This window comes from Eulemur rufifrons, chromosome 9, assembly GCF_041146395.1.
Source record: "Eulemur rufifrons isolate Redbay chromosome 9, OSU_ERuf_1, whole genome shotgun sequence".
Taxonomy (NCBI): domain Eukaryota; kingdom Metazoa; phylum Chordata; class Mammalia; order Primates; family Lemuridae; genus Eulemur; species Eulemur rufifrons.
Window position 1 is genome coordinate 20,407,717 of NC_090991.1, and position 24,927 is coordinate 20,432,643.

The window sequence follows — 24,927 nt, forward strand, 5'->3', positions numbered from 1 at the left end:
AGTTCATTGCTTGGAGGAGAGGAGGCGGCATGCTACTTGGAGCCCATAATGTCAGTTATCATGTGAAAGGTGTAATGAAAAATCATAAACACATAAACAGTCTGAAAAAGTTCAAAGGTAAACTCATTAAGTTCAGAAATACAAGGTATGCATAGGACAGAAAAAAAAAAGAAGTTGTCTAATCACTTAATGGGACTCACTATGGCAGCGTCATAGAATGCTAAAGCTGAGAGAATCCTGAAAAAACAAGGGGCCTTGCGTGGACTGGGTCCCTGCTGGGTGCTGGGAGCTATTTTAAATACTGTATGTTCATTATTTTATTTAATATTCACAACAGATGAATGACCTTCCTAGGCTGGTATGATTATTCCCATGGACCCAAGGCTCAGCGAGGTCAAGGCAGCTGCCCAAGGTCACAGAATGATTTAGTAGCTGATTTGGGATGAGAACCCAGGTCCCCCAAGTCCCATTTTCAGGTGCTTGCCTCTGTATCACAGTTCGCCCAGTTTTATGGAGGACAGACCTACACCTGGGCCCTGAGGGAGCGATGGGTGGACCCATGGGTGTGACCCTATGTAGCTGTCCTTTCCTTAAGTACACAGAGAAGAAAGTTTTCCTGCCTGGGGGTAAAGTTCAGAGAACAGCCTTACCCAGAAGGTGGGGCTAGGTACTGCCGTGCTGGCTGGCTGCCCGTGCTGAATAACTAACCAGAACACCTGGGATACGGCACGATAAGGGCCAAGACAGAGCAAGGACCCAAGTTCATGTACGTTTCTCTGGATGTTAGGATCCCCCCCACCCCCACCCTTTTCATGTTCCTGGTGCCATGGAGAGCCTGCACGTGGAAGTCAAGACGTGCTACTTGTCCCTTTCCTTCCAGGTAGCCTTTGAGATCTATGTCTCACTGTCTTTCATTCTAAGGTTTTCCTGGGACCTGTTGAAGTCAAGTACTTGCCTAATGAGGACCTGCCCCATGCTGAGGTCCTGCTTAGGTATTGGAGTTGGCAAGAGACTCACTGACTCCTGCTCATCCCTCCCTCTGCCTGGAACAGCCTCCTGGTTCCTCGGTTCTTCCCCAACGTACATCTCAACTGTGGCCTAATAGGACACTAGCTAACACTTATACACTAATACTACATGCCAAGTATATTTATTCATTTCTTTAGTCCTTATAACAACTCTATAGCATAGGTTTTATTATTATTCCCATTTTGCAGATAAGAAAAACGAGACACAGAGAGGTTCAGTAGCTTGTCCAAGGTGACACTGTTAGTAAATGGCAGACCTAGGGTTACACCCAAGTCTATTTCCAAATACAGAAGTTGGCAGCGTGGTGTGGGGAAGGAGCCTGGACTGGGTTCAGATCCTGGTCCCATCACTTGAAGCGTAATGAATATCTATTTACCCACCATTAAATTTTATCAAATCTTAACGTTATGTCATATTTGCACCAGATCTCATGTAAGGAATTAAAACATTACTTGGAAGGTGGTTTAGCCTTTTTGAGCCTTGATTTTCTCATTTCTAAAAGGGAACAATACACCCAAGATCATAGAGTTGTTTCTGAGGTTTAAAAGAGCTAAAAAATGAAAGTGTTGATTATTTGTGAATAAGTAATAAATATTAGTTTCTTTCACTTCGAATCTTCCAACTTTGAATCAATTATATAAATATAAAAATTAGCATAGGATAGGTTGTCAGATCTGGAGAGGATCTCAGCAAAGACCCAGTCCAATGCATTGGCTGAAAGGTGAGGAAGGGACAGCACCTGCTCAAGGCCAGCCACACAGTAACTTAGTGACTGACTGTGACAATGATTGTGAGCTGCCTTTTCTAATATCTGTCCCCCTTCTTCCTTAGCAACAGTGCCCCTGGTTTTTAGTTGGGCTCGTGGTATCTCAGAAAAAGACTACATTTACTACCTTTCCTTGGAGATAAGGGTGGCCATTTGACTATGTCTGACCAATAAGATGTTAGTAAAAAAAAAATCAGGGCATACTTTCTGGAAGTCTCCTTTAAAAGGGAGGAAGCTGGTCCTTCTCCCTTTCTTCCATCTTATTGCTTGGAAGGCAGATCTGGTAACCAGAGCTCTGGCTGTCACCTTGGAGCAGGAGGATAAGTCGCATTCTAGGAGTGATAGTGCCTTCACACTACCCTGAGTTATGTACCCCTGGATTCATTTCACATGAGACAGAAATAAACGTATCTTGTTTAAGCCACTGTTACTTGGGTTTCCCGTTACTTGCAGTATAACCTAATCCTAACTGACAGCATTAGATACGGACTAAAACCAAGGTCAATAAATGTTTATTGAGTTGATGATGTGTCCCCCAGAGAAGCCTGGCCTGTCTTTTCCCATCTTGGCAGGTATCTGTGAAAGTACCTGGGATTTGCACAATAAAATGTCTTGAAACCCTAAAAGGACTTCTCATGCCTTAAGGGTGTGGGGGGGCTTACCTCTAGAAACCTGGGCTGTGGTGGGAGGACGGTGCTCTGGTATGAGTGGTCTGGGCTCGGCCAGTCTTCCCTCTCCAGCCACAGAGGGACACACCTGTGGGCAGAACTACCCTTTGGTTCCAGACGTGGGTCTCTGCATCAGGTTCATCCCCCAAGCTCTAAGCTGAGAGGCGAAGAAGCCTGAGAAGGCCAGGAAGGATCAAAGGCAGCCTGATTTCCTCTCCTATTCTTCCTGCTGCTGCTACTGGCATATTTTAAAATTGACGGTTTCTTTCTTTTCTGCAAAAAAATTGTCCCTCCCTTTGCTTTTTATCTCTTTACTTTTTAAAATTAATTTTTTCATCATGAAATATTTCAAAGATCAGACAAGAATAGAAAAGAACATAATGAATACCTATTTATCCACCATTAAGCTTTATCAAATCTTAACATTGTGTCATATTTGCATCAGATCTCATTTAAGGAGCTAAAACATTACTGATATAATTGAAGCTCCCTGTGTGCTCCCACCCTGTTCTGCTCCCTCCTCCTCAGCCCTAACTATCACCGCGAATCCAGGGTTTATCATATCATTCTTATGTGTGTTTTTACACTTTGGCTACATATTTATGTATCCATTAATACAGTATAGCATTATTCAGTACAGTTTTAAATTTTATATATAAATTGTAGCATATTCCACTTATCATTGAGTATTCCATTGTAAATAGACCACAGTGCATTTCTCCATTTTCCTGTTAATGAGTATTTATGCTATTTCCTTTCCCCACCTTTTTTAAAATAACCCGAACAGTGTTGTGATGAATCCCTGTACTTACCTCCTGCTGGGGCACAGTGAGAGAGTTTCTTTAAGGCAAGTATCAGCAAACCGGGGCCTATATGTCAAAGCTGGCCACCACTTGTTTTTGTATGGGGCCATGAATTAAGAATCGTTTTTACTTTTTTTTTTTAATTTGAATTTTAATGTTTAAAACGCCAGTCAGATATACATAACATACGATTTACTATTTTCGCCATTTTTCAGTGTACAGTTCAGTGGCACTAAGGACGTTCATATCGTTGTGCAACCATCACCTCCATCCATCTTCAGAATGTTTTCATCATCCCAAACCGAAACTCTGTACCCATTAAATAATAACTCCCCATTCCCCCTCCCCCAGCCCCTGGCAACCACCGTTCTACTTTCTGTCTCTATGACTTTGACTAATCTAGGTACTTCACATAAGTAGAATCATACCGTATCTGTCCCTTTCTGACTAGCTTATGTCACTTAGCATACTGTCTCTAAGGTTCATCCGTATTGAGGCGTGTGTCAGAATTTCCTTCCTTTTTAAGGCTGAATACTATTCCATTGTATGTATATGTCATATTTTGTTTGTCCATTCATCCATCAATGGATGGTTTTTACATTTTTAATGCTTGGAAAATAAGAAGACTATTTTGTGGCATGGGAACGTTACATGAAATTCAAATTTCAGTGCCTGAAAATGTTTATTGGAACACAGCCGCAGGCATTTATTTAAGTGTTTTCTGTGGTTGCTTTCACGCTAAAACGGCAGATAATTAGGTAGTTGCAACAGAGACCATATGGCCTGCAAAGCCTAAAATATTTACTATCTGGCCCTTTATGGAATAAGTTTGCCAAGTCCTGCTTTATGTTGTGTAGTTACCGAGAGGTGGGATAGTTGAATGATAAGGTATGCGCATCTTCAATTTTCCTAGGTTTTGTCCGATTGCTCTCCAAAGTGATAGAATCAAGTACTGTAGTGTTTGAATTTTTTGAAAACTTTTTTTCGTTTTTTAACAACCAGATGCTTTCTTTAAATGAAGGTGCCGGAAGGGTCCTTAAAGGGCGTTGTGTAGGCAGTTACTTTGCTGCATAACAGACACCTTTGACGTTTCAAAGGCTTATGATAAGCGTTTATTTCGGGCTCACAGACCTGCAAGGTGGCTAGGGTTTGGCCAATGTGCCTGACTGCAAGCTGTGGGCTGGGTCCAGGCCTGCTCCACATGTCTCTCATCCTCCCTGGACTTGTAGCTAACTAAGGCAAATTTCTCTCATGGGAAAAGACAAGAGCGCAATGGCACAATGGCACAAACACATTTCAAGTCTTTGCTAGTGTCGTGCAATCATCCTATTGGTCAAAGCCTGGGTAAGCCCAAAGTCAAGGGCTTGGGAAATACACTCTGTCCACCATGAAACCATGGTAAGAGTGTGGATGTATAATTCCACTATAGGGGAGTGAAGATCTGGGACCAATTGTTGGATCCACCACAGGCATCAATGTTGTTTTAGAGTTAGAACCTTTTCTTGAAACAAAACCTTGTGTGGAACTGTCATATACACAGAGAAAAGGGAAGCTGCCCTGACTGAAGTGGGGGTGGTGGGTGGAACCCGCCTGCCCAGCTTCCCTCCACTCCCCTGCAGGGCGCAGTCCCTCAAGCTTCACAGAGTGTAGTTTGGTAACCAGTCCCCTAAGTCGCTTCCTCTTCCAGGAGATACTGGGATACTCTCCCTCCTGCAAGACCCAGGGATCGGAAGCACCAGGAGCAGACCCTCTCTGATGGTTGGGTCTCGACACGTGGCCCAAAGGGGGTGCCTCCTGAGGCCACACCTCTCAGAGGCAAAGTCAGATGACAAGATAACAAATGAGCCCGATCTTTCCCATGGCTCAGCCTCGACTGGCTGGATTGCTGCCACTCCAGCTCCTTCCTGTCTCTGACTCAGGCGAGGGAGATCCTCGTCCTGTGGAACATCTGGCTGTCAGGTCATGGGTCCCCTGTCAGGGCGATGGTGGCTTTTTATCATTATTGACTTTCACCATGGTCTAAGAAGAGCCTTTGGGGGCAGGCAGTGTGGTTGCTGTTTCTAGAAGTGAGCCCCAGTTTAGCCCCATCCCATGTGCCTTCTCTGATGCTTTACTGTCCCACAGGTGGTGTGGAAAGTTCACCTGCAGGAGTTAAGATGCTCAGGTGATGGGCCAGACTACATACTACTACAGGCTTCAGGATTGGTTCTCCATAGGTGTTAGCTCCCTGTCTGGCTAGACCATGTCACAAAGTCCACCCTACTCTGCCTCTCCCCATGTGGTGGTGGGGACGAGCCCCGGGGGGCTTCTGCTGCCACCCCCCACCCCCTGGCACTGCTCCCGGGGCTCAATCAGCAGCTCCATCTCCACACTTTACGTTCATTAGATTTCCCCGAATAGTCTTGTCCTTTGCAACTTGGCAGCATCTGTACTTCTGTTCTTGGAATCTAATTAAAATCAGTGGCTTAATAAAAACTACCCTGGAAAGTCACATGAAAGGTAGTGACATCTCTGTCATTCCTATAGGGCAGGAGGGTGGAGATGAGGAGGAGATGAGTGGACTTGGTGTCCACAGGGGCTTTGTCTTGCAGCCATTCATTCTACAGATGTTTATTAAGCACCTATTATGTATCACCATCCAGGCTAGGCACTGAGAAGATAGTGACAAACAAGAAAATAAGGCCAGATACCTGTTTCCCCCCTACCCATTTGCTGTTGAGGTCTTGCCCCATATGGACAGATTTGCCAGAACTGGCTTCTGTACGTTGGCTGCTCAGCTTTGACTGGCTGCTTAGACATCATGCTGCTGCACCCTCATCCCAGCCGGAGCAGCTTTACTGCCAAGTGCTGCTTTCATCCCTGAGCTTGTTTTACCTTTTGAACCAAGCACCTTGAACCTTTAGGGCTGCCTTCTTCAGGGGCCCAGGCCCGGACCTGAAATTCTCCCCCTACTCAACCCTACCCTGAGCTCTGACCCCCTTGCCCTAGACTGAACAGAAGTGGGTACTTGCTAAGGCCAAGCATTGAATTCTTCTGATAATATATTAGATAAAAGCTTCTGGAATAACTTCATTGGCTTCCTCTGATGAGAAAACTGAGCGATAAGTAAAGCCACCTTCTCTGGAGAAATGAAGGCTTCATCGGGAGAAGAGCAAGTTTCCACTTCTAATTTAGAATGTTTAAGGACCCCGAACTGCATAGCTGCTGCTTGTCTCTCTTTCTCATGCAGGTGCCTCTGTCCCCGTCTGTCTCCTCTGTCTTCCTGTATGTCACTTTGTCTCTTGTCAAGCCTGACTCTCTCAATACTCCCAGAAACTGAAACACACACTTCAGAGTTCTGGGTCTGCCTTGCTCTCAGCCTATGAACTCTGTGCAGGTTTGCAGGGCTCTATTTTATTTTATTTTCTCTCTCTCATTTTTAAAATTTTGGTACTAGATATGCTCATTGCTATGCAGGGCTCTATTTTAAGCAGCGTCGGTTCAGAGCTCAGCTTCAGCCCTCTGTGTGGGAGTGCCTTAGCGGGACGCTAGCGATCTGGGTTTCAGATCCAGTGCGGTGGCTTAGCTCGGATCATTCCTCCAGGGTTGCATCTCCCTGCATTTTGAATGATTAGTTTCAGACTTTAGCCTTAGGACTTGGCATTTCGGAGTACTAGGTCTCTATGTAGCTTAACTTATCTACATTCTTGTTGACCTTTAATCAATAAAAGATGGTCTTGGCTTAGCCATGGGACAGATTCTGTTTTACAAGATTGCTTTCTTTATGGAGGCTCAGGGGTGGGCTGATGCCTTTTTCACTTTAAACAGCCAAAAGCGGTCACTTTAACCTCTTTTGATGGGCATGTTCTTGGGAGTGCAGTGGAGGGAGGAAGAGATACTAGAAAAACACAACTGTATATCCCCGTCCTTCAGATCATAACAGAGCCTTATTTTGACCCAACGTCCAATGTCAGTGTTTCTGTATGTAAAATGGTGTGTGTGTGTGTGTGTATAAGTGGGAGGGTAGCAGAGGCCACCAAACATCTTTCCCATGGAACCATAATGGGGTTTGACAATGTTTCGTGATTTCTCATGGAAATCTTAAATAAAAATGCAGTTGAGCTTAGGCAGGCCAAACATCGAGGGGGACCCATCCTTAGCTCTTGGAATGCAATGACAGTGATAATTAACACTCATTAAGGACTTACTGACTGCTTTATCTCACTTGAAATTCATAGGTTCCTAAGTGATTTGCATTAGTACCATCCACCTTGACAATTAGGTCACTCAACAGAGAACGGCAGAGGAGGGGTTTGAACTCAGGTCAGACTCGGCATCAAAGCTCTGTAACCTCCACTCCGTAGTGACTAGAGCTGTTGAAAGGATTCTTCCGATGGAATCTTTTTTTTCCTTTGCGACAGAAATATTTCTTTTAAGGATGGGTCAGAGGCCTAAAAGCAAGTGAGTGTATCTCCTCGCCCAAGTTCTTTCCCCTTCCCTAGGCTGCCTGCAGAGCCCAAGATCCATCACTGCCTCTTGGAAAGTTGCAGAAAAAATGTAATTCTCTTGGCTCAAAGGCCCCTCTGTCTTGGTGGCTATGAATGAAGACACTTTTCAGTGAATTACAGTTTTCTTGAACTTTTTCACCATGCTGATCCATTATGATTTTTTTTTTTTAAAGACAAGTGTTTATGAAGCCCCCACTATGTGTAAGGCAAGTCCGCGTGCACTATCTCCTGTTCTCCTCACACTGTTATAGAAGGGTGGAGTAGGAACCATTATGCCCATTTTACAGTTAAGGAAATGGAGGCGGGAATACACCTTATTATTATTATTATTATTATTATTTTTTGCAGATGGAGACTAAAAATACCCTAAGCAAAATCTCCAGGTGGGTGACCAGGAAGCACTGCTAGAGAATGATCACATCAGAAGGGCCACAGAGATCATCAAGTCAGATCACCTTAGCTTACAGGCCAGGAACTGCATAGCGGTGAGAGAAATGAGACCGCCTGTCTACCATTATCCAGAAAGTAGGAACAGAGAGGGAACCAGACCCACACTGCTCTGGGCTGTGTACCAGAATGCGTTCACCTTGGTGCTGTTGACATTTTGGGCTGAATAATTCTTTGTCGTGGGAAGCTGTCCTGTAGGACACAGCCCGCCCTGACTTCTGCTCACTGAGTGCCAGTAGCACTTTCGCTCCCCAGTTGTGATAACCACCAATGTCTCAGACATTGCTCAGCCTCCCCTGGGGGGCAAAACCACCCCCAGCTGAAAACCATTACCATATAAGCTACCGCTTCTGGCCCCTTGAACAGCGTAAACCTGGAGCTCAGTTATTCCCTTGTAGTCTGGGAGGGAAATTGCTTTGGGGTGCTAAGTGGAAAACATCTTCCTCCCCATCCAAGCCCCTAGCACTGTAGGAGAACTCTGCTGGAGGGCCGAATCTCAGCTTGGAGAGAAGAGCTCCCAGAGAAGGGTAGGGAATGTGTCACAGGGAAGACAGCAGGAAAACCAGACCTTCTGAGAAATGCCCATCATTTTCTCCATTTCACAGGGGAAGACGTCGAAGTTCAGAGGGTTGAACATACTCGTAGAGCCAAGTACGATTTCTCTTCCACACACCATAAGATGCCCGAGAGAGTACCCAGGCTCACTGTCCCTCAGCTCCAGGCTTATGAGCAATAATGTCAGGCGGCTTCTTTTATGTACTCTCTGTCAATTACAAGAGTAGTGTGTTAGTACACAGTTATATTCTGGAACGTTACATCAGGTCCCTGCTCTGGCTCTTACTTCCTGTGGGTCCAGGAGCAATTCACTTTCCCTGTGGGGATCTTTGTCCTCACACTCATAAAACGAGGAAGTTGGACTGCAGCAGCAATGAGCCATCTTCCTGCTGTTCCACTCGGCCTTCCCACACCCCCAACCCTGGGAATAAAACAGGGCAAATGAAAGTGTTTACAGGTCATATTGATTTTAGTTAAAAAAGGACAGTAGTTTTAGTGAGTCTTATGGAGGAAAATGTATATTCTTAGAACTCAGATGAACCTGTTTAATTGACAAGAAGGATGTTAATAAAAATGACTTTCGGGCCACTGAAATGTTAATAACTGGACCTTTTTGAGAAGCAGCAACATAAAGGCAGGTTTCTAACCATTCACCCTAAAGTTACATCATGAGCTCCGTGGTAAAATGAGATGGGCCACAGGTTAGGCAGCACTGCATGTGGTCTCCATAGGCCGTGAGGTCTGATGTGTACATACCTGTAGATCGATTTTTTTGCAGGTGCAAGGAGAGCGCCCCCTGGTGGTAAAGCCTTAAGCTCCACCCAAACGGAGCAGTGTCCCGTGGCTCTGGCAGAAAAAGGTTGGAGGGGTTTTGAAATAAGATCAAAGTTGACTTATTAAGAGAGCAATCAGATAATCACGTTTTTGGAACCTTCCAAGAGGTATTGATGGATCTTGGGGATTTTTTCCAAAGAACTTGGATTCTGGAATCAGACATGGTTTCAAATCACTGCTTAAGGCTGTATGTACTTGGATGCGTTACTTAGCTATGTTCAGCCCCACTTTCTTTATCTGTGGAACTGAGATGATAATAAAACCTGTACTCACCTCTCAGGTTTGTTGTAGGAGTAAAGGACGGAAGTGGGGGTTGGGAGAATGATCGAAGATGAATCTGGAAAGAGAGGGCCTTAGCATGGAGTACCCTGCCAAAGAGCTTGAACTTCACATCATGATTAATGGGGAGCCAGGGGGGAGGCTTTAGGCAAAAGTGACACAATAGGACTGGTGCATTGGAAAGAAAACTGGTGACAATGTAGACAAGCAAGTGTAGGACCTGAGATCTTGGTGGTGGCAATGGAGCTGGGAGCTGGGAAGGGTGTTTTGGAAGTAGAATTGTTGGAAGGTGGTGTGTATTGAGATGTGAGGGGAGAGGATGTAGGCAAACATGGCAACGTGCATTTGCATAGCTGTTAAAATGCTTTCCCATAAACCTTCTGACTTGGTGCTTTATTTTATGAGCTAGATATTATCATTATAATTCTCATTTTATATGTAAGGAAACTAATGGTCAGGGAGCTTAAGCCACAAGATATACAGTTAGGAAGTGGTAAAAGCAAAGAACATCAAACATGGGTTTTTGGTTTCCAGTTCTGGCTCTATCTCTTAGATCACGCTGCCTTGGAAGAGTGAGATTCAGTCGGGGTCCAGGGTTGGATGTGTACCCCGCTCCCCAGGTTGTGCAATCTCCCTGGTTGCTAGGAGTCTCTGATAATTACAGTCCCCAGGTTGCCAGGCAACCCAAGTTGCGAAGAGTTTCAGTTTGTTATTTCAGTTTATTATAGGTCTTGGGTTGTTAGAAGCCCCAGGTTATTCAGCTTTTCGATTGATTAAAAGCTTCTTGTTTCTGAAAAGGCCCCAGGTTATTAGAGATATCAGTTTTTTTGGGGGGCCCCAGGCTCTTAAGAATCTAGGATCTAGAAGTCATTAGGTTGTTAGCCCACCCTGGTTGCTAGGAATCTCAGGGTTTTAGAGGCCCTGGGTTTGTAGAGGCCTTTAGCTTTTAAAGGTGTCAGTTTACTCAAGGCCTCACTTTTTAGCACCCCACCCTTTCAGCTTTCCCAAAGTTGCTACGAACCAGACTCAGGTTTTTAGGTTCCTCAGCAGCCCAAAGCTATGGGTCAGCCAAGCAGTTTTCTTCCACCCACTCCGCCTCTATCTGGCCACGCAGAGTAAGTGAAGTGTGTGTTTTCCTCAGTGTTTCATCATAGCTGACTTTGCTCAGCTCCCATAACTGCACTGACCTGACTCGTTCCACTCAGGGCTCTAAGCGCTTAGGTGCTGGCGTGAAAGCCTTCAGAGCAGAAGCTCAGTTACGATCTGAACCAGCTGGATGTTGCCGAACACTTGGGTTATATTTACGTTGTAATCACTCACCTTCTAGCCAGTCAAGTATAACACATTCACTGCCGCATGAGTTGTATTTAACTCACTCCAGTTTTGAGCCCGGGGCTTTGTGAAGCATATGTAACTCACACGTCTCTTCACCTTGGGAGCTGCATGAACTATTTTTCAAGTTGCATATAACGCACGCACAGAAAACGACAAAAAATAACCACTTTTTCCATGAAATTAGGATCGTTTTGTTTTTGAAATTTTTATTCTATTTTCGTAATAAAACACCATGGCCCCAAGGAAAACTATTTTTTTCTAGCGTGTCAGTCAGTGTGTTAAATAATCTTAAATTAGACTTGTGAAATATTCTGGAGTTGACAGCCCTTCACTTCCAATTATTTTATTATTGGGAGTGATTTCTCAGAACAGTAAAACTAGCGTCTGTGTCTGTGTTTTTCCTTTTTAAGAAATTTTTATTTTTAAATAATTATAGATTCACAGGAGGTTGTAAAAATAGCACAGGGAGAAATCCCTTGTACCCTTCACCCGGTTTCCCCCAATGGTTACATCTTACGTGAGGGTAGTGTAATAGCAAAGTCAGAACACTGACATTGCTACAATGTGTCTGTAGTTCTATGTCATTTTATCACACGTGTAGATATGTGGACCCACCACCCTAATCAAGATAAAGAACTATTTCATCACCACAAATATCTCCCTTGGGCTACCCCTTGATAGTTACGTTCATCTTTTTACTCCTCAACCTGTGTGTTTTAAAATGTATTTGCTTAACCCCTCTTCAGCGCCTTCTGTGTGCCTCGCCCGTTAATAGGTGAAGGAAATACAGAGATGAATATGACATGCTCCTTGCTCTGGAAGAGCTCACGGTCAGGGCCACAGTCACGCACATCACGAATTAGAGTGTAATGTGGTGATTCTAGGATACGGATAAACTTGAGGTGCTGGGACAAGCAAATGGATTGGGGGGTTCCGGGGGTAGAGACTGTTGGATTAAATCTTTCTGCAAAAGTTGTAATACTGGACTGATTTTGAAGGATGAAATAAAGTTATCTGGTGCTCAGTGAGGAAGGGCTTTTAGGCGGGTAAGTCTGGGGAAGAGTTGGTAGTTCAGAATTTCCAGAGCCGAGAGGGTGGTGGGGGCCGGGGGTGGGAAGTGCTGGGAGGTGAGGCTGGGGAAGTGGGAGAGGACAGACCACGGAGGACCATATGGGCTGCCGACCACGTGGGCTGACCCAATCCCGCAAGTGGTGGAGACCTATCAAAAGGTTAAAAATGGGGAATGGCGTATTCAGCCATATTGTTTAGAAAGAGTTCCCTGATGCAGAGAGACCAGCTAGGAAATGACTGCAGTGCCAGATAAGATAGGATGAGGGCATCAACCTGAGTGGTGGGAACATATGGAAGGACCATCTTTGAACTTGTAAGGAGATCAGGATGGGAATGGAAAGTAGGAAAGAGAAGAACAAGCACTTTTTCCAAGTTTGATGTTTTCCCTTTTACTTTAGGCTCTATCCATTGCCCTGAGAGAAAATCCCTAGGATATAAGTACAAGGAGTTGAATGCAAGGAGAGTAATTCCCTGCTTATCCAGAGATCTTGCGATTGCAACGAGGGCCAACATGGTGCAAACCGGGATGAGGTTAAAACAAGCTCATGCTGTTCCTTTGCAATACCCTTTAGGCCCTTACTCAGAGGGCTTTTTGACAATTGAAGTGCAGTTCTCAAAAGTATAGTTTTTTTGTTTCCTCACCATCAAAATAACAATAAGTAAAAGTAACATTTTATTGAGTGTCTGCTGGGTGCCAGGTGCTGCGTAAGATGTTTTGCATGTTATCTTGTTAATCCCCCAAGACCCCCTGGGGTGGCAGGTCTTTACAGGTGGGGATACCGAGGCTTGGCCAGGCTAAGTAACCCTCCAAGGTCACGCAGCTGGTGAAGTTTGTGAAATCAGGGGTCCAGCCCAGGTTTGCTGCTCTCAACCTGCTGCCTCAAACTGTAGAAGCCACAGATTACAAGAGGGGAGGGAAGGACGTCAGCCTAGAGTGGCACCAGGTCCAGGAAGGGAATTGACATGCATGGAGGGACCTGACAACTGTTCCATGATTTTCTAGCAACTTCACATGAAGGGGTATATCATGGGAAGGTTCCCCTGAGAAACAGAACCAACAGGTTGTACATCTGTCTATCTATCGATGAGAAAGAAATTTTATGTGTGTGTGTGTGTGTGTGTGTGTGTGTATACTATATATGTATATATATATATAGAGAGAGAGAGAGAGAGATCTATTATAAAAAATTGGATCATGCAATTATGGAGGCAAATTCCAATATCTGCAGGGTGAGCCAGGAGAACCAATGGTGTGTGGTTCTAGTCTAAAGGCCACAGGCTCAAGACCCAGGAAAAGCCAAATGTTTTGGTTCGAGTCTGCAGGCAGGAGAGAGTGGCCATGTCCCCCCGTGGAGGGCAGCCAGGCGGGAGGAATTCTCTCTTACTTGGGGGAGGTTCAGCCATTTCCTCTATTCAGCCTGCACCTGCCCGGTGAGGTGCACCCACACGAGGGAGGGCAGTCTGCTCTACTCAGTCTGCTGATTTAAATGTTAATCTCATCGAAAAATGTGCTCACAGAAACACCCAGAATAGTGTTTGACCAGATATCCTGTGGCCCAGTCAGGTGGACACACGAGATTAAGCATCACCCGGGGAAGACGGAATAATAAGGGAGGCACAACACTAAAAGAATATGGTGGTGTGAGCCTATTTTGTGCAGGGTTACGCGGCTTTACACCAAGTGTGGACCAGGGGCAGGTCTTGATCTAGGAGCTGTGGGCTCGCCCCGCTTGGAGCCAGAGGTGGATTCATTTTCTCATGGCCTGCAGTGACCCCGGCACTCTCTGGCTCCCCTTAGCACTGTCCTGAGTGAGTCCTCTGGGCTAGGGTTCTTCTGAGTCACTGACTAGGTGATTTTCATTCATTTCTTCATTTCTTTACTCACCCAGCATTTTTAAGTCCCTGTTTTGGACTGAGAAAATAGACACGAGAGACACATCAGGCATCTGCTAGTCTGGTGGGAGGATAGAGAGAGAAGACACTTGTAGAGTGTGAGAGATGCTGAGGTTATAAATTAGCACTGGATACTGTACAAGAATGTAGGGGACCCCCACGTCAGCCCAACGAGTCAGGGGAGGAAGTCAAGCTTCAGCAATGCTCTAAGGAGACGCCAGCCAGGGAGTAGGGACAGAAAAAAAAGTAAATTTGACATATAGGATGCCACAAAAGCTAGAATGCAAAATGTCGCACATTAAGGAACTCTAAGAAGTTTGGTTGGAAGCGGCACTTTGGAATCACCCGGGAGCATTACAAAAATACTGATGCCTGGGTCCCACCCCCAGAGATTTTGATGGATTGGCCTGGGGTGGGGCCCTGGAGCCAGTAGTTTTTCTAAAGTAGTTTTTCAAAGTGCTGCCAGGGCTGAGGACAAGACCTGTAATAGAGGTTGCTGCAGAACTTAAGCTTGGGGGAAGCAGTGGAGGATGTCTTTTAGGATATGGTCAAGAATCTGAGCCTGCCGTGGGGACATAGGAGAGACTTGTGCAGAGCTCAGTGGAGAAATAAGGACCTGCCTATCTCCACCTGGGGCCTCGCCTGCCCCCATAACTGTTCCTTTTGAGCTGCTGTTTCTTAGTCCCCATTTAAAAGGGAAAGTCAACTGGGAAATAACAAAACATACAATAAAATAAAAATAAGCTGAAAAATTACTCAATAAAAAGAAGCCATAAAATAGTAAAAGCAGGCCGATGCAGTAAAACCCCCAAAACTCAAGCAGACAGAATCACCACCAAGGGCCAGGCAATAAAAACCATAGCTAACAATATAGATCCGAGCGGTGAGCATCTCCATGCACTGAGACATCTGAGCTTCGCCACCACCCCAGGAGGGAGGGAGGATTATCATTTCCATTTTACAGGAGGAAAAGGAGGTTTGGGGAGATCAAGTACGGTGTTCAAGGTTACAGCAGGTGGGGCAGGGTGATGCCTGCATTTTAATGATGAGGAAATGGAGGTGAACTTGCCAAGACCAGAGAGCCAGTCAGGGGCAGAGTAAGAAATTGAACTCAGGTTTTCTAACTCAAGTCTAGAGCTCTTTCTCCTGAATAAAGGCTGAAGCCTGGCTACACATCGGAGCCACCTGCGAGCTTTTAAGATAAACTGATGCCAGGCCGAGTGTGGTGGCTCATGCCTATAATCCTAGCACTTTGAGAGGCTCAGGTGGGTGGGAGGATTGCTTGAGGCCAGGGGTTCAAGACCAGCCTGGGTAATATAGTGAGAACCTGTCTCTAAAACAAACAAACAAACAAAACAAAACAAAAAAAATATTGATGCCAAATAGACATTTCTTCAAAGAAGGTATACAAATTGGCCAACAGGTATTTGCAAGAGTGCTCAACATCACTAATTATCAGGGAAATTCAAAATTACAGTGAATTACCAGGGAAATTCAAAATCACCTCACGCCTATCAGGCTGGCCACAATCAAAACAACAAAAGACAACGAGTGTTGGTGGTGAGGGTGTAGAGAGATTGGAACCCTTGTGCACTGTTGGTGTGAATGCAAGATGGTGCAGCTGCTACAGAAAACAGCATGGAGGCTCCTCAAAAAAAAAAAAAATTAAAAATAGAATTACCATATGATCCAGCAATCCCCTTTGTAGGTATTTATCTGAAAGAGTTGAAATCACGATCTTGAGGAGATATTGGTGCTCCCATGTTCACTGCGGCATCATTCACAATAGCCAAGAGATGGAAACCACGTAAGTAATGGATACAGGAAAATGTGTTAATACACGCAGTGGAATACTATTCAGCCCCAAAGAAGGAGGAAATTTTGACATATGCAACAATATGGATGAACATTGAGGACATTACACTAAGAGAAATAAGCCAGTCACAGAAAGACAAATGATTCCACTTATAAGAGGTACCTAGAGTAGTCAAATTCACAGAATCAAAGAGTGGAATGATAGAGGGGAGGGGTTAGGGGAGGAAGAAAGGGGAGTTACTAATCAATGGACAAAAAGATTCGGTCAAGCGAGATAAGCTCTAGAGATCTGCTGTGCAACATAGTACCTATCATCAACAATACCATACTGTACACTTAAAAATTTGTTAAGAGGGCAGATCTCCTAAGTGTTCTTACCACAATGAAAATAAAAAGAAAGAAAGGAAGGAAAAAGAAGTCTTGATGCTGCGCCAACCCTCAGTTCTGACTTGGCTGGTCTGGGGTGGGCCCAGGCGGGAAGGTGAACATGGCGCGACTCCACTCATTGATGGCTGTGCTCTGCTCTTAGTCGTCATTGCTATTATTTATTGAGAACCTGGTGTGTGAAGCACTTTGTGGCTGTTTCTTTGAGCCCTCCCAATATTGTCATCCCCACTTGGGAACTGAGGAAATGGAGAGGTGAAGCTACTCTCTCTGGGCCACCCATTGGACGTAGTCACCAGAGCCCGTGTTCAGCCCTGGCCAGCCTGACCCCACAGCCCACGCTCTAGCTGCTGTGCCCCACGGCCTCCAAGCAGGGCTTCTGTTCCTTCCACGTCTCCGCCCTCTAAGCGTTAGAGTCAATAGTGTAACTTTTGTCCTGTCCACACTGGACAGTCATCATCCAGGCAGAGAGAGGGGGTGGCTGGTGGCTCAGCATTAAGGAAGAAGAACCTTCTGGCAGTCAAAGGAGCTCAACAGTGAGATGGGCAGCCTGGGGAGGCAGGGACCCCCACCACCATCCCTGCACAACCATCGGAAGGGCTTGTTCAGAAGGCAAAAGTCATCCCTTAAAGTAGTGTGTGTGTGTGTGTGTGTGTGTGTGTGTGTGCACATGTGTGTAGAGGCTGCAAGAGGATTGGGATGAGATACCCCTAATCTGCCCCAGGAACCTGAAATCGAGGGGCTCAGTGGGCTAGTCCAAGCTCAGTGGTAGAGTGTTGCTGGAAGATGAGCTCACAGAGCTGGAATTCTAGAAGGCCCTAGGTTGGTCTGGAGCCTGCTCCTCCCCATTATTCTCTTCATACTGGGAGCCTGGGGCCCTGGCAGTGTCGTGGGGGGCGTCCTGAGCGGAAGCAGGGTTTGGGGCCACGGCTGCTGCTGCCTTTGCCACCGCCATCGCAGCCCTGGTGGGGAGCACCCCTGATCAGTGAGCCCCCTTTCCCTCCTTCCTGCAGCTGTCAACCAAGGCCCTGGGTTGGTCTGGCCGGAGCGGGGCATGGAAGAGCAAGGCGGTGGTCAGAGAGGAGGGTATCCGGGCCTGGGAGAGAGACGAGCTGAGAGAGGGAGGGGGAGAGGGAGAGACCTTGCTGGCAGGTCTCTGGTCTCTGAATCACTAGACCTGGCTCCTTGAAGCCCTGGGCCTGCTGTGAAATACTCAGGATAGAATTACTTTTAAGTCACTTTACTACAAAAAAAATCAAAAACAGTCACTGTGCAGCAGTCCGCTTGGTTTCCTCCTCTACAAATTAGGGATATTAATCCCACTGCTCTGAATTGTTGAGAGGATTAGATGAGATTAAGTTAAGACACCTCTAGAAAAGGCCTGGCAGAGTGCCGACGGATTTTAAGAACCAAGAACTCGACCCGGTTGTTTCCCTCCCTTTTCTCCCCCTGCATTGATGAGAAGCGCTCCTGTCCTTGTCATGCCTTCTGAGGACTTCAGTTTAAGAAGCAGCCACTGCTTCTGGCTTGACTCTCAGGATGAGCAGACAGATGAGACGGGGCCACTGTTCTTTGGGAGTTCACCTTGCAGTGGGAAGGACTGGCTTCTTACAGACTAGTGTGACGGACGAGGGGGGAAGGTCGGGCACCATGAGATTGTCGGGGGCAGTGGCCGGCCAGAGGAGTCTTGCTGGGGAACCCACTTCTGACGCAACCCTTGAAGCATGAGTGAGAGTTACCGTGTAGAGGAAAGGAGAAAATGCATGTTCTAATTAGCAGAGTCATCGTGACAATCGGCAACGTGGTGTTGCTGGACTCTAACGTGTGAGTGAGGGAGGGGTCAGCAGGGCTGGGTCACGAAGGGAGCAGTGACGAGGGGCATCAGAGGGTGTCACAGGCCAGGCTTTTTGTTGAGAACACCCGTTCCGATGCATGCGTATAGGATCGTTTGGAAGAGGGTGCAAGAAGACCGTAAGGGAAGCCGTGATGGTGGCCTGAGCTTAGGAAAAGACGGTGCTCTCGGAGGGAAGGCAGAATCCGCGGGACTTGGGGCTTGGTTGGCTGGGGACGTGTGAAGGCCGTAGAGGTGAAGAGGGAGGGGTGCAGAGTGGCATCCGTGTTCCAGTTTGGGTACATGGCAGTCCATAATGTTCTAAACCAAGAAAGGAGAGACATAGGGACGGCAGATTCTGGTGGGAATGTTCGTTCTGTTTAGAGGGGCTCAGTTTGAGGTGGCTGTGGGACAGCGGGCGGAGGTGCCCAGGACGCAGCTGCCTCTGAGGTCTCAGGGGAAGATGCGCTAGGAGGGCGTCGGCCCGCAGCGGGTGGCAACAGCAGGCCTGCCCGGAGGGTTTCCGGTGGGGAACAGAAGAGGGCTCAGGGTGGAAAGGCCTGGAACACACATCGGTATTTCCAGCCGGGGCAGAAGTGGATTCCACAAAGGAGGATGAGGAGAAATAGCCAGAGAGGGAGGAGGGGAGCCTCGTGGAAACCGAGAGAGGCAAGTGTGTCCACAAGCAGGGCGGGCGACAGGGTGAAGTGCCGCTGAGAGCCCCCCTGGGAACCGGCAAGGTCTATGCAGCGGAGCAGTTTCCAGCGAGCGGTGGTGTTGGGACAGCCGATTTCCCTGGGTTGGAAGACAGATGGGAGGTGGGGAAGTGGCAGTTCCCGCCCCCCAGCAGTGTGGTTGGGGAGAGAGGGACAGAGACAGGTGAGCACAGGCAGATGAGGAGACCTCTGCCAAGGGCGGCGTTGTAGGAGCTGGAGACCCGAGCGTGTCCTGTGCGTGCAGAGGCAGGAGGAGCAGGCAGAGGAGAGGGCCCGACGGTGCTGGGAGGGAGGGGACGACGAGGGGACAAGCCGTGGAGATGGGAAGGGACGGAATCTAGAGCTCGGAGGAAGGACGGGCTTGGCCACAGGTGGAGGCCCCGCATCCTCACGCTGCGGGGTGGAGGTGAGGCTGCTGACGAGGCGGCCAGTGGGATGGGGCTAAGGCAGAAAGGAAGATATTCCACATGCGATCACCTTGCTTTTCTCAGTGCAGCAGGAGGTGAGGTCATCTGGGAGCGAAGGGGTGGGCTGGGGTGGGGGGCGAGGTGCTCAGGGACGACCATGAGGGCTTTGAGCTCCCTCCGAGGGAAATGGAGAGAGAGAAAGCTGGCCAGAGACAAGCGTTAGTACTAGTGCTAGTTGTAGTTCATAATGGAACTAACAACTGACCTATTTTTAGTGCAAAGAGCTAAGTTCTTCCCACGCCTTCTCTCAGTTATTCCTTCAACAATTGTATGAGGCAGGTGTTATGAATGTCCTCATCGTGTACACGAGGAAATGGGGCTTGGAGAGTGTCCAAAGTCAGAGATGTAGCAGGGAGCGGAGGGGCTTCAAACCCACGTCTTGCTGCAGAGCCATGCCCTTCGCCACCCCGTCAGACTCACGGCATTCAAGGTCCTGTGGGGGCTGGAGACCAGGGACACCCCTGCATGAGGTCGTGTGGCCTTTGACTTTCACTCTTTGCCTCTGTGAAGGTGGACAGCAGGTGTGGAGGGGCAGAGGTCACGAGAGACGTGGGGAGACACGTCACAGGGGGTGGACAGAGAGACGTTAGAAGGTTGCAGGGGTTGGAAAATGATGACAAAATGCAGGGATGACAAAGCCATGGGAGTGGGTGGCTGAGACGGCGTGGAGGTGGAGGAGCCCTGAGGCCAAGGCAACCAGGTGTGAATGTCCCCACGGTACTGGCGACTGGCCCATGGCCAGTGATCAGGGCCAATGACCAAACCAGACAGGACGGGTGGGCTTCCAGGGAGAAGGGGTATTTGCAAGGCTGTGGTCTAGAAGGGGTGGTCAGGGCTGCCTCGGGGCCGTGCGGAGAAAGAGCAGCTTCCGCTTGAGAGGGCTACGGCGCCCCGCTGCTCTGCGGGGACCTGGCTTCAGTTAAGGTCAGGAGATGGAGGCTCAGTGCCAGGAGGGAGGCCCTGGGCAATCGGGCTGAGAGACGGGTTTACCCTGGAGACAGAGCTCGGCCCATCCCCTCTGGGAACATCTGCTCATGGCCATACCGTAGTGGGGCTTTGGATTCAGGTAACTTGGGTTCTAGCCCAAACTTTGCCCCTGTTTGGTTGTAAAATCTTGGGCCTCAGGACTAAATAATATCTAGCATGTAGCATGTAGCTCAAAATAGGTTAGTTTTCGCCCTTTTTTCCCTCCTCTGGGCTGGGGTGGTGTGAAGCAGACGGGGAAGCAGAGAGGCTGGTCTCGGGAACCCCCTCTCTGGGATCTCGGGGGGGGGGGGGGCGTGATGCTCCGGGATGCCAGACATGCACTGTTGGAGCTGGTCTTCTGCCCACCCCGTCTCCCCATTCCCAGGGGTACGCTCAGGGCCGTCCCTTCTTCTCCCAAGGAGTAGCTGTCTGAGTGGACCACCAGGGCCGGTGAGCCACCTGCCACCCCAGGGCTCGGCTCTGAGCCAGAGTGGCAGGGGCTCCGCGTCCACCGCTGCATGGAAGCCAGGAGCGGGGCTCCCGGGAGGCGGCTGTGCCCGCCTGTCATCACGCTGCTGGCCCTCGCCCCTCTGCTCAGCTGCTTGTTCGCCCCCAGCGAAGCCAAGGTCTTCAGTCGCTGCGAGCTGGCCAGAGTGCTGCAGAACTTCGGTCTGGACGGATACCGGGGGTACAGCCTGGCAGACTGTGAGCACTCCTGCCCCTCCTCCCCACCATGCCCAGCCTCCTTCCCTCCTCCCCCTTTCCTGGTCATGCAAGGGGTGTGGCTTCGGGAGCTTTTCGCCCTCAGCTCATCTGTAAAATGAGGTTATCTGGGCCTAGCACAGAGATAAGCAGGCAGTGGGCAGGCGGCAGGTGGCCAGGTTGGGGTCACCCCTTTGTCCTCCCTGCAGTCGGGAGTCAAAGGAAACGAACAGCTTAGTACCCTAAACTGAATCACGGTCACGAGGATTAGACATTCCTACTGAAATTTAGAAAAGGCAAACTGAAAAAATCAGCAGTACCAAACTTTTCAAGCTGGTGGCAGCTTCGCATAGCCGTCGGTGAACTGCAGTCACCTCCGGACTCATTTTTTCTCTAGTTCCAGCCCCCTGCACAGGTCCCACCTGTGTCTTCCTAATCTCGCCTCTAAAAGTTCAGCTCTTGTAAATTCATTCAACACACTTACTGGGCCCTGCTATGTGCTGAACAATGAGGAAGTGGGGAGGGGGTCAGTCCTGAGCCCTGCTGTTTGGTGGCCGTATGTGACCTCGGACAAGTCACTGTGCCCCTCTGAGCCTCTATGGGGGCATCTGCAATAGACGGGTGGTGGGCGCCTGCCCGGGTCACCCCGAGGGAGGTGCGGCTGGTGGAGCTGACATGTGGGACCTGCACTGAACACTTGGTCCTGACCCGGCCTGGGCTCCGCCCGCGCAGGGGTCTGCCTGGCTTATTTCACCAGCGGCTTCAACACGGGCGCTGTGGACCATGAGGCCGACGGAAGCACTAACAACGGCATCTTCCAGATCAGCAGCCGGAAGTGGTGCAAAAGCCTCACCCCGCAGGCCACCAACCGGTGCCGGATGTACTGCACTGGTAGCCAGGCTGGGGCCCGGGGCTGGCTGGGCTTGGGCCCCTGCACCAGCCTTTGCGTCTTCCCCAGTTTAGTTTGCCCCCCAGCCCCCTATGCCTTTATCTCTGAGTAGGGGATCCCCCCACGACGAGGAGAGGGAGATGGGGTGAGTGATGAGGGTGGGTCCTCCATGGATCTGATTTGGGGTCCCAGATAGGAGACTGGCCTTAGCACTTTAGGAATGGAGGGGGGTGGCGTCTGACGGAGGGAGAGAAGGGTACGGTGATGACATCTGTGCTTCTGGAGTGGCCAAGAGACGGGATTGGATTTAGGGCAGAGGAGGGTGTGGGTGTGTGAGAGAGAGACCCTCTGGACACCCTGCTCTGTTCCCTGTCCCCTCATTGTGTGTTTCCCTGGCCTCCCACCCAGACTTGCTGAATCCTAACCTCAAGGACACTGTTATCTGTGCCATGAAGATAGCCCAAGAGCCCCAGGGTCTGGGCTCCTGGTAAGTGACTTGGGCTGGAGCGCCCAGGTGGTGTGGCCAGGCCTGGTCTCTCTCCTGTTCTCTGAGCAGTGACTGGTGATGGCAGCTGATGTGGTCTCTCCTCGTCCCTGTTCTCCCCTCCAGGGAGGCCTGGAGGCATCACTGCCAGGGCAAGGACCTTGCTGATTGGGTGGATGGCTGTGACTTGTAGGATCCTCTCTGGATGGACCGGACCACGCACAGCAGGCTGGGAAATGTGGTTTGGTTCCCAACAGAGGTGTGGGAAGACAAGTCAAGTAATAAAGTATAGTTTAACGTTAATGTGGTTCTCTGCTCTCGGTGTGTTTGCAGGTGCCTGTCGGAGACCAAGCACCTCACCTGTCCACCTGGGCTGGGCTTCAGGTGGACTCTAAAAAGCTGACCACAAAAAGCTTGCCTCCATTCCTCGTGTTCTGGGGCTGAGTGCGAGGGGTGGGGGGATGGGGTGGGGAATCACTGTCTTGTTTGCCCACACCTGGCAGAGTTTCAGTCTAGGGTTGCCAGATTTAGCAAAACAAATAAATAAAAAGCAAACAACAACAGAAACAGGATGCCCTAGTTAAATTAGAATTTTGGATATACAATAAATAATTTTAAGTATAAGTATTTCCAAATTATTGCATGGGACATTCTTACATTAAAAATTATGTGTTGTATATCTGAAGTTCAAATTTAGCTGGGTGTCTGTATTTTATCTGGCAAACCTAGCTGAGTCTGGTGTTGTGTACCCCTGGCTTGTTTGGGAGGGTCCTGGGGACCCTTATTCTCTGCAGCTCTGGCTGCAGATGGCAGCCACCGTCCCTTGACCCTCCTGCTGGTGGCTGCTGACCTGCATGCTCCTGCCACCCTGGGGTGGTGCCCAGGGAGGAACGCCAGGGTCTTCCGCTTCACCTCTCGTCTGCTCTCCAGCGCCCTCTCGTGGCAGGAAATTCAAGTGCGGCTGATGGAGGTGGTGCGGCCACTTCCTGGGTTAGGAAGTCACCACACGCTGCCCACTACTGCTCCGAGGCTGGAGTCTAGAGGCTGGTATGGGGGCATCGGTGGCTTTCAGGTAGCAATCTGCATGGCCAGAGCAGTTCCCTGCCTTCCTCAGCACGCGGGAAGCTCCGCAGAAGGCAGCGCTGTCCCTCACTAACCTGCAAGGAGGGTGTCTGAAGGAGGAAGGTGGGCGGATTGTCAGGACCGCAGTGGATGTGTTGCCAAGAGCAGCCATCGAGGTGACAGGGTGATTGATGTGTGAGAGGGCTGAGCTCTGAGTTCGGATTGTAGATTCAAAGAATGTTGCAAGTACTGAACCGTTGGTGGAGACATGGCTGGTGACTCCTAGGGAGGGGAGGGGACAACAATGTCAGGGCCCCCTGCCCCTCCCGCTAACTGTCATCTCTGAATGCCACTGGGTCAGCAGACGCCAGAGGGGCACTGGGCGTCCACCACTGGCGACGCAGGCGTCTCCTTCCACTGCCGGTCTGGTCAAGGTGATGACAAGACTCGAGAGCTGCTCATACGAATGGCTGGTGGAGAAGAAGGCTGCTGGGGGTGGGGCTTCCACGCCTAAGGGGGCCATTAAATCAGAGGTGGGGAGAAGCTGCTCTCTCTTAAATATTAAAGCAAACGCAGTGAGCCTACCCTGTGCCAGGCATTATCACCTTTGACCCCGGAACAACAGTATGTTGCAGGGACCTTGATGGGCACCACTCTGCAGACAGGGAAGCAGGCCCAGGTCAGCATGACCACGGTGCGCTCCCGCTGTGCTCTGCTGAGGGGCTGTTGCTATGGTCACGGCCGGAGACCCACGTCCCATCCATTCTTGGATCAGTCCTGCCCTCTGTTTCAACTTCGCTTCAGACTTCTGCTGCCCCTGTCACCTGATTGCCCCCTGAGTTGCATTCAGCTCTTCTGGAAAAGGAGCCCAGGAAGAGGCAGAGTGAGGCTCTTGGAACCAAAGGGAGAGTCGTTGAAAGGATTTGGGGGCTCTGGGCTGGGATGATGGTCTCAGGGCCACCCACGGTGGGGCTGGGCAGGGGTGAGGCCTGGACAAGGGAGCCTGGGGGCCTGGGCTGGGTGGATGCCCCGGAGCAGGGGGAGACGGAGGAGAATCAGGGGAGAGCGCCCTGACCGCAGCCAGGGAGGCCCACCTGGAAGTGCAGCTGGAGGGGCTGCAGGCTCAGCCCCTGAGTGAAGTGCTCAGTGTGGTTAGAGGAACCAGGCCACGTCCTGCTGTCTCCCTGCTTCCATCTCACTCTCGCCCCACTTCCCGTTTGCCATGAACCCTGCCTGTTTCGCCTTCTGACTATCTCGGGAAACTGTCCCTCCTTTTCTAGTCTATATATAGCTGCTTTGAATCTAGCCCTCATCACTTCCTCCCTGGGACAACTGCAGTGGTTTCCTAAGGGTGTCCTTGCCGCTAACCTTGGTCCTTTCCATGCCACCATGCCACCTCCTCCCTGAGGGTGAGCTTTCTGTCTCATTTCTGCCCTGCATCTTG

At 49.2% G+C, this 24,927-nt stretch overlaps 1 protein-coding gene across 1 annotated transcript; it reads left to right on the top strand.

Moving 5' to 3' along the window:
- Positions 1–826: 826 nt before the first annotated feature.
- On the top strand, positions 827–23,997 carry SPACA3 (sperm acrosome associated 3). Its single transcript, XM_069483116.1, is given in 9 exon segments — positions 827–880; positions 922–992; positions 20,766–20,860; positions 20,863–21,051; positions 21,781–21,939; positions 22,346–22,424; positions 22,548–22,603; positions 23,228–23,394; positions 23,848–23,997. Coding segments are annotated over 9 exon segments (1,020 nt in total).
- Positions 23,998–24,927: the final 930 nt, after the last annotated feature.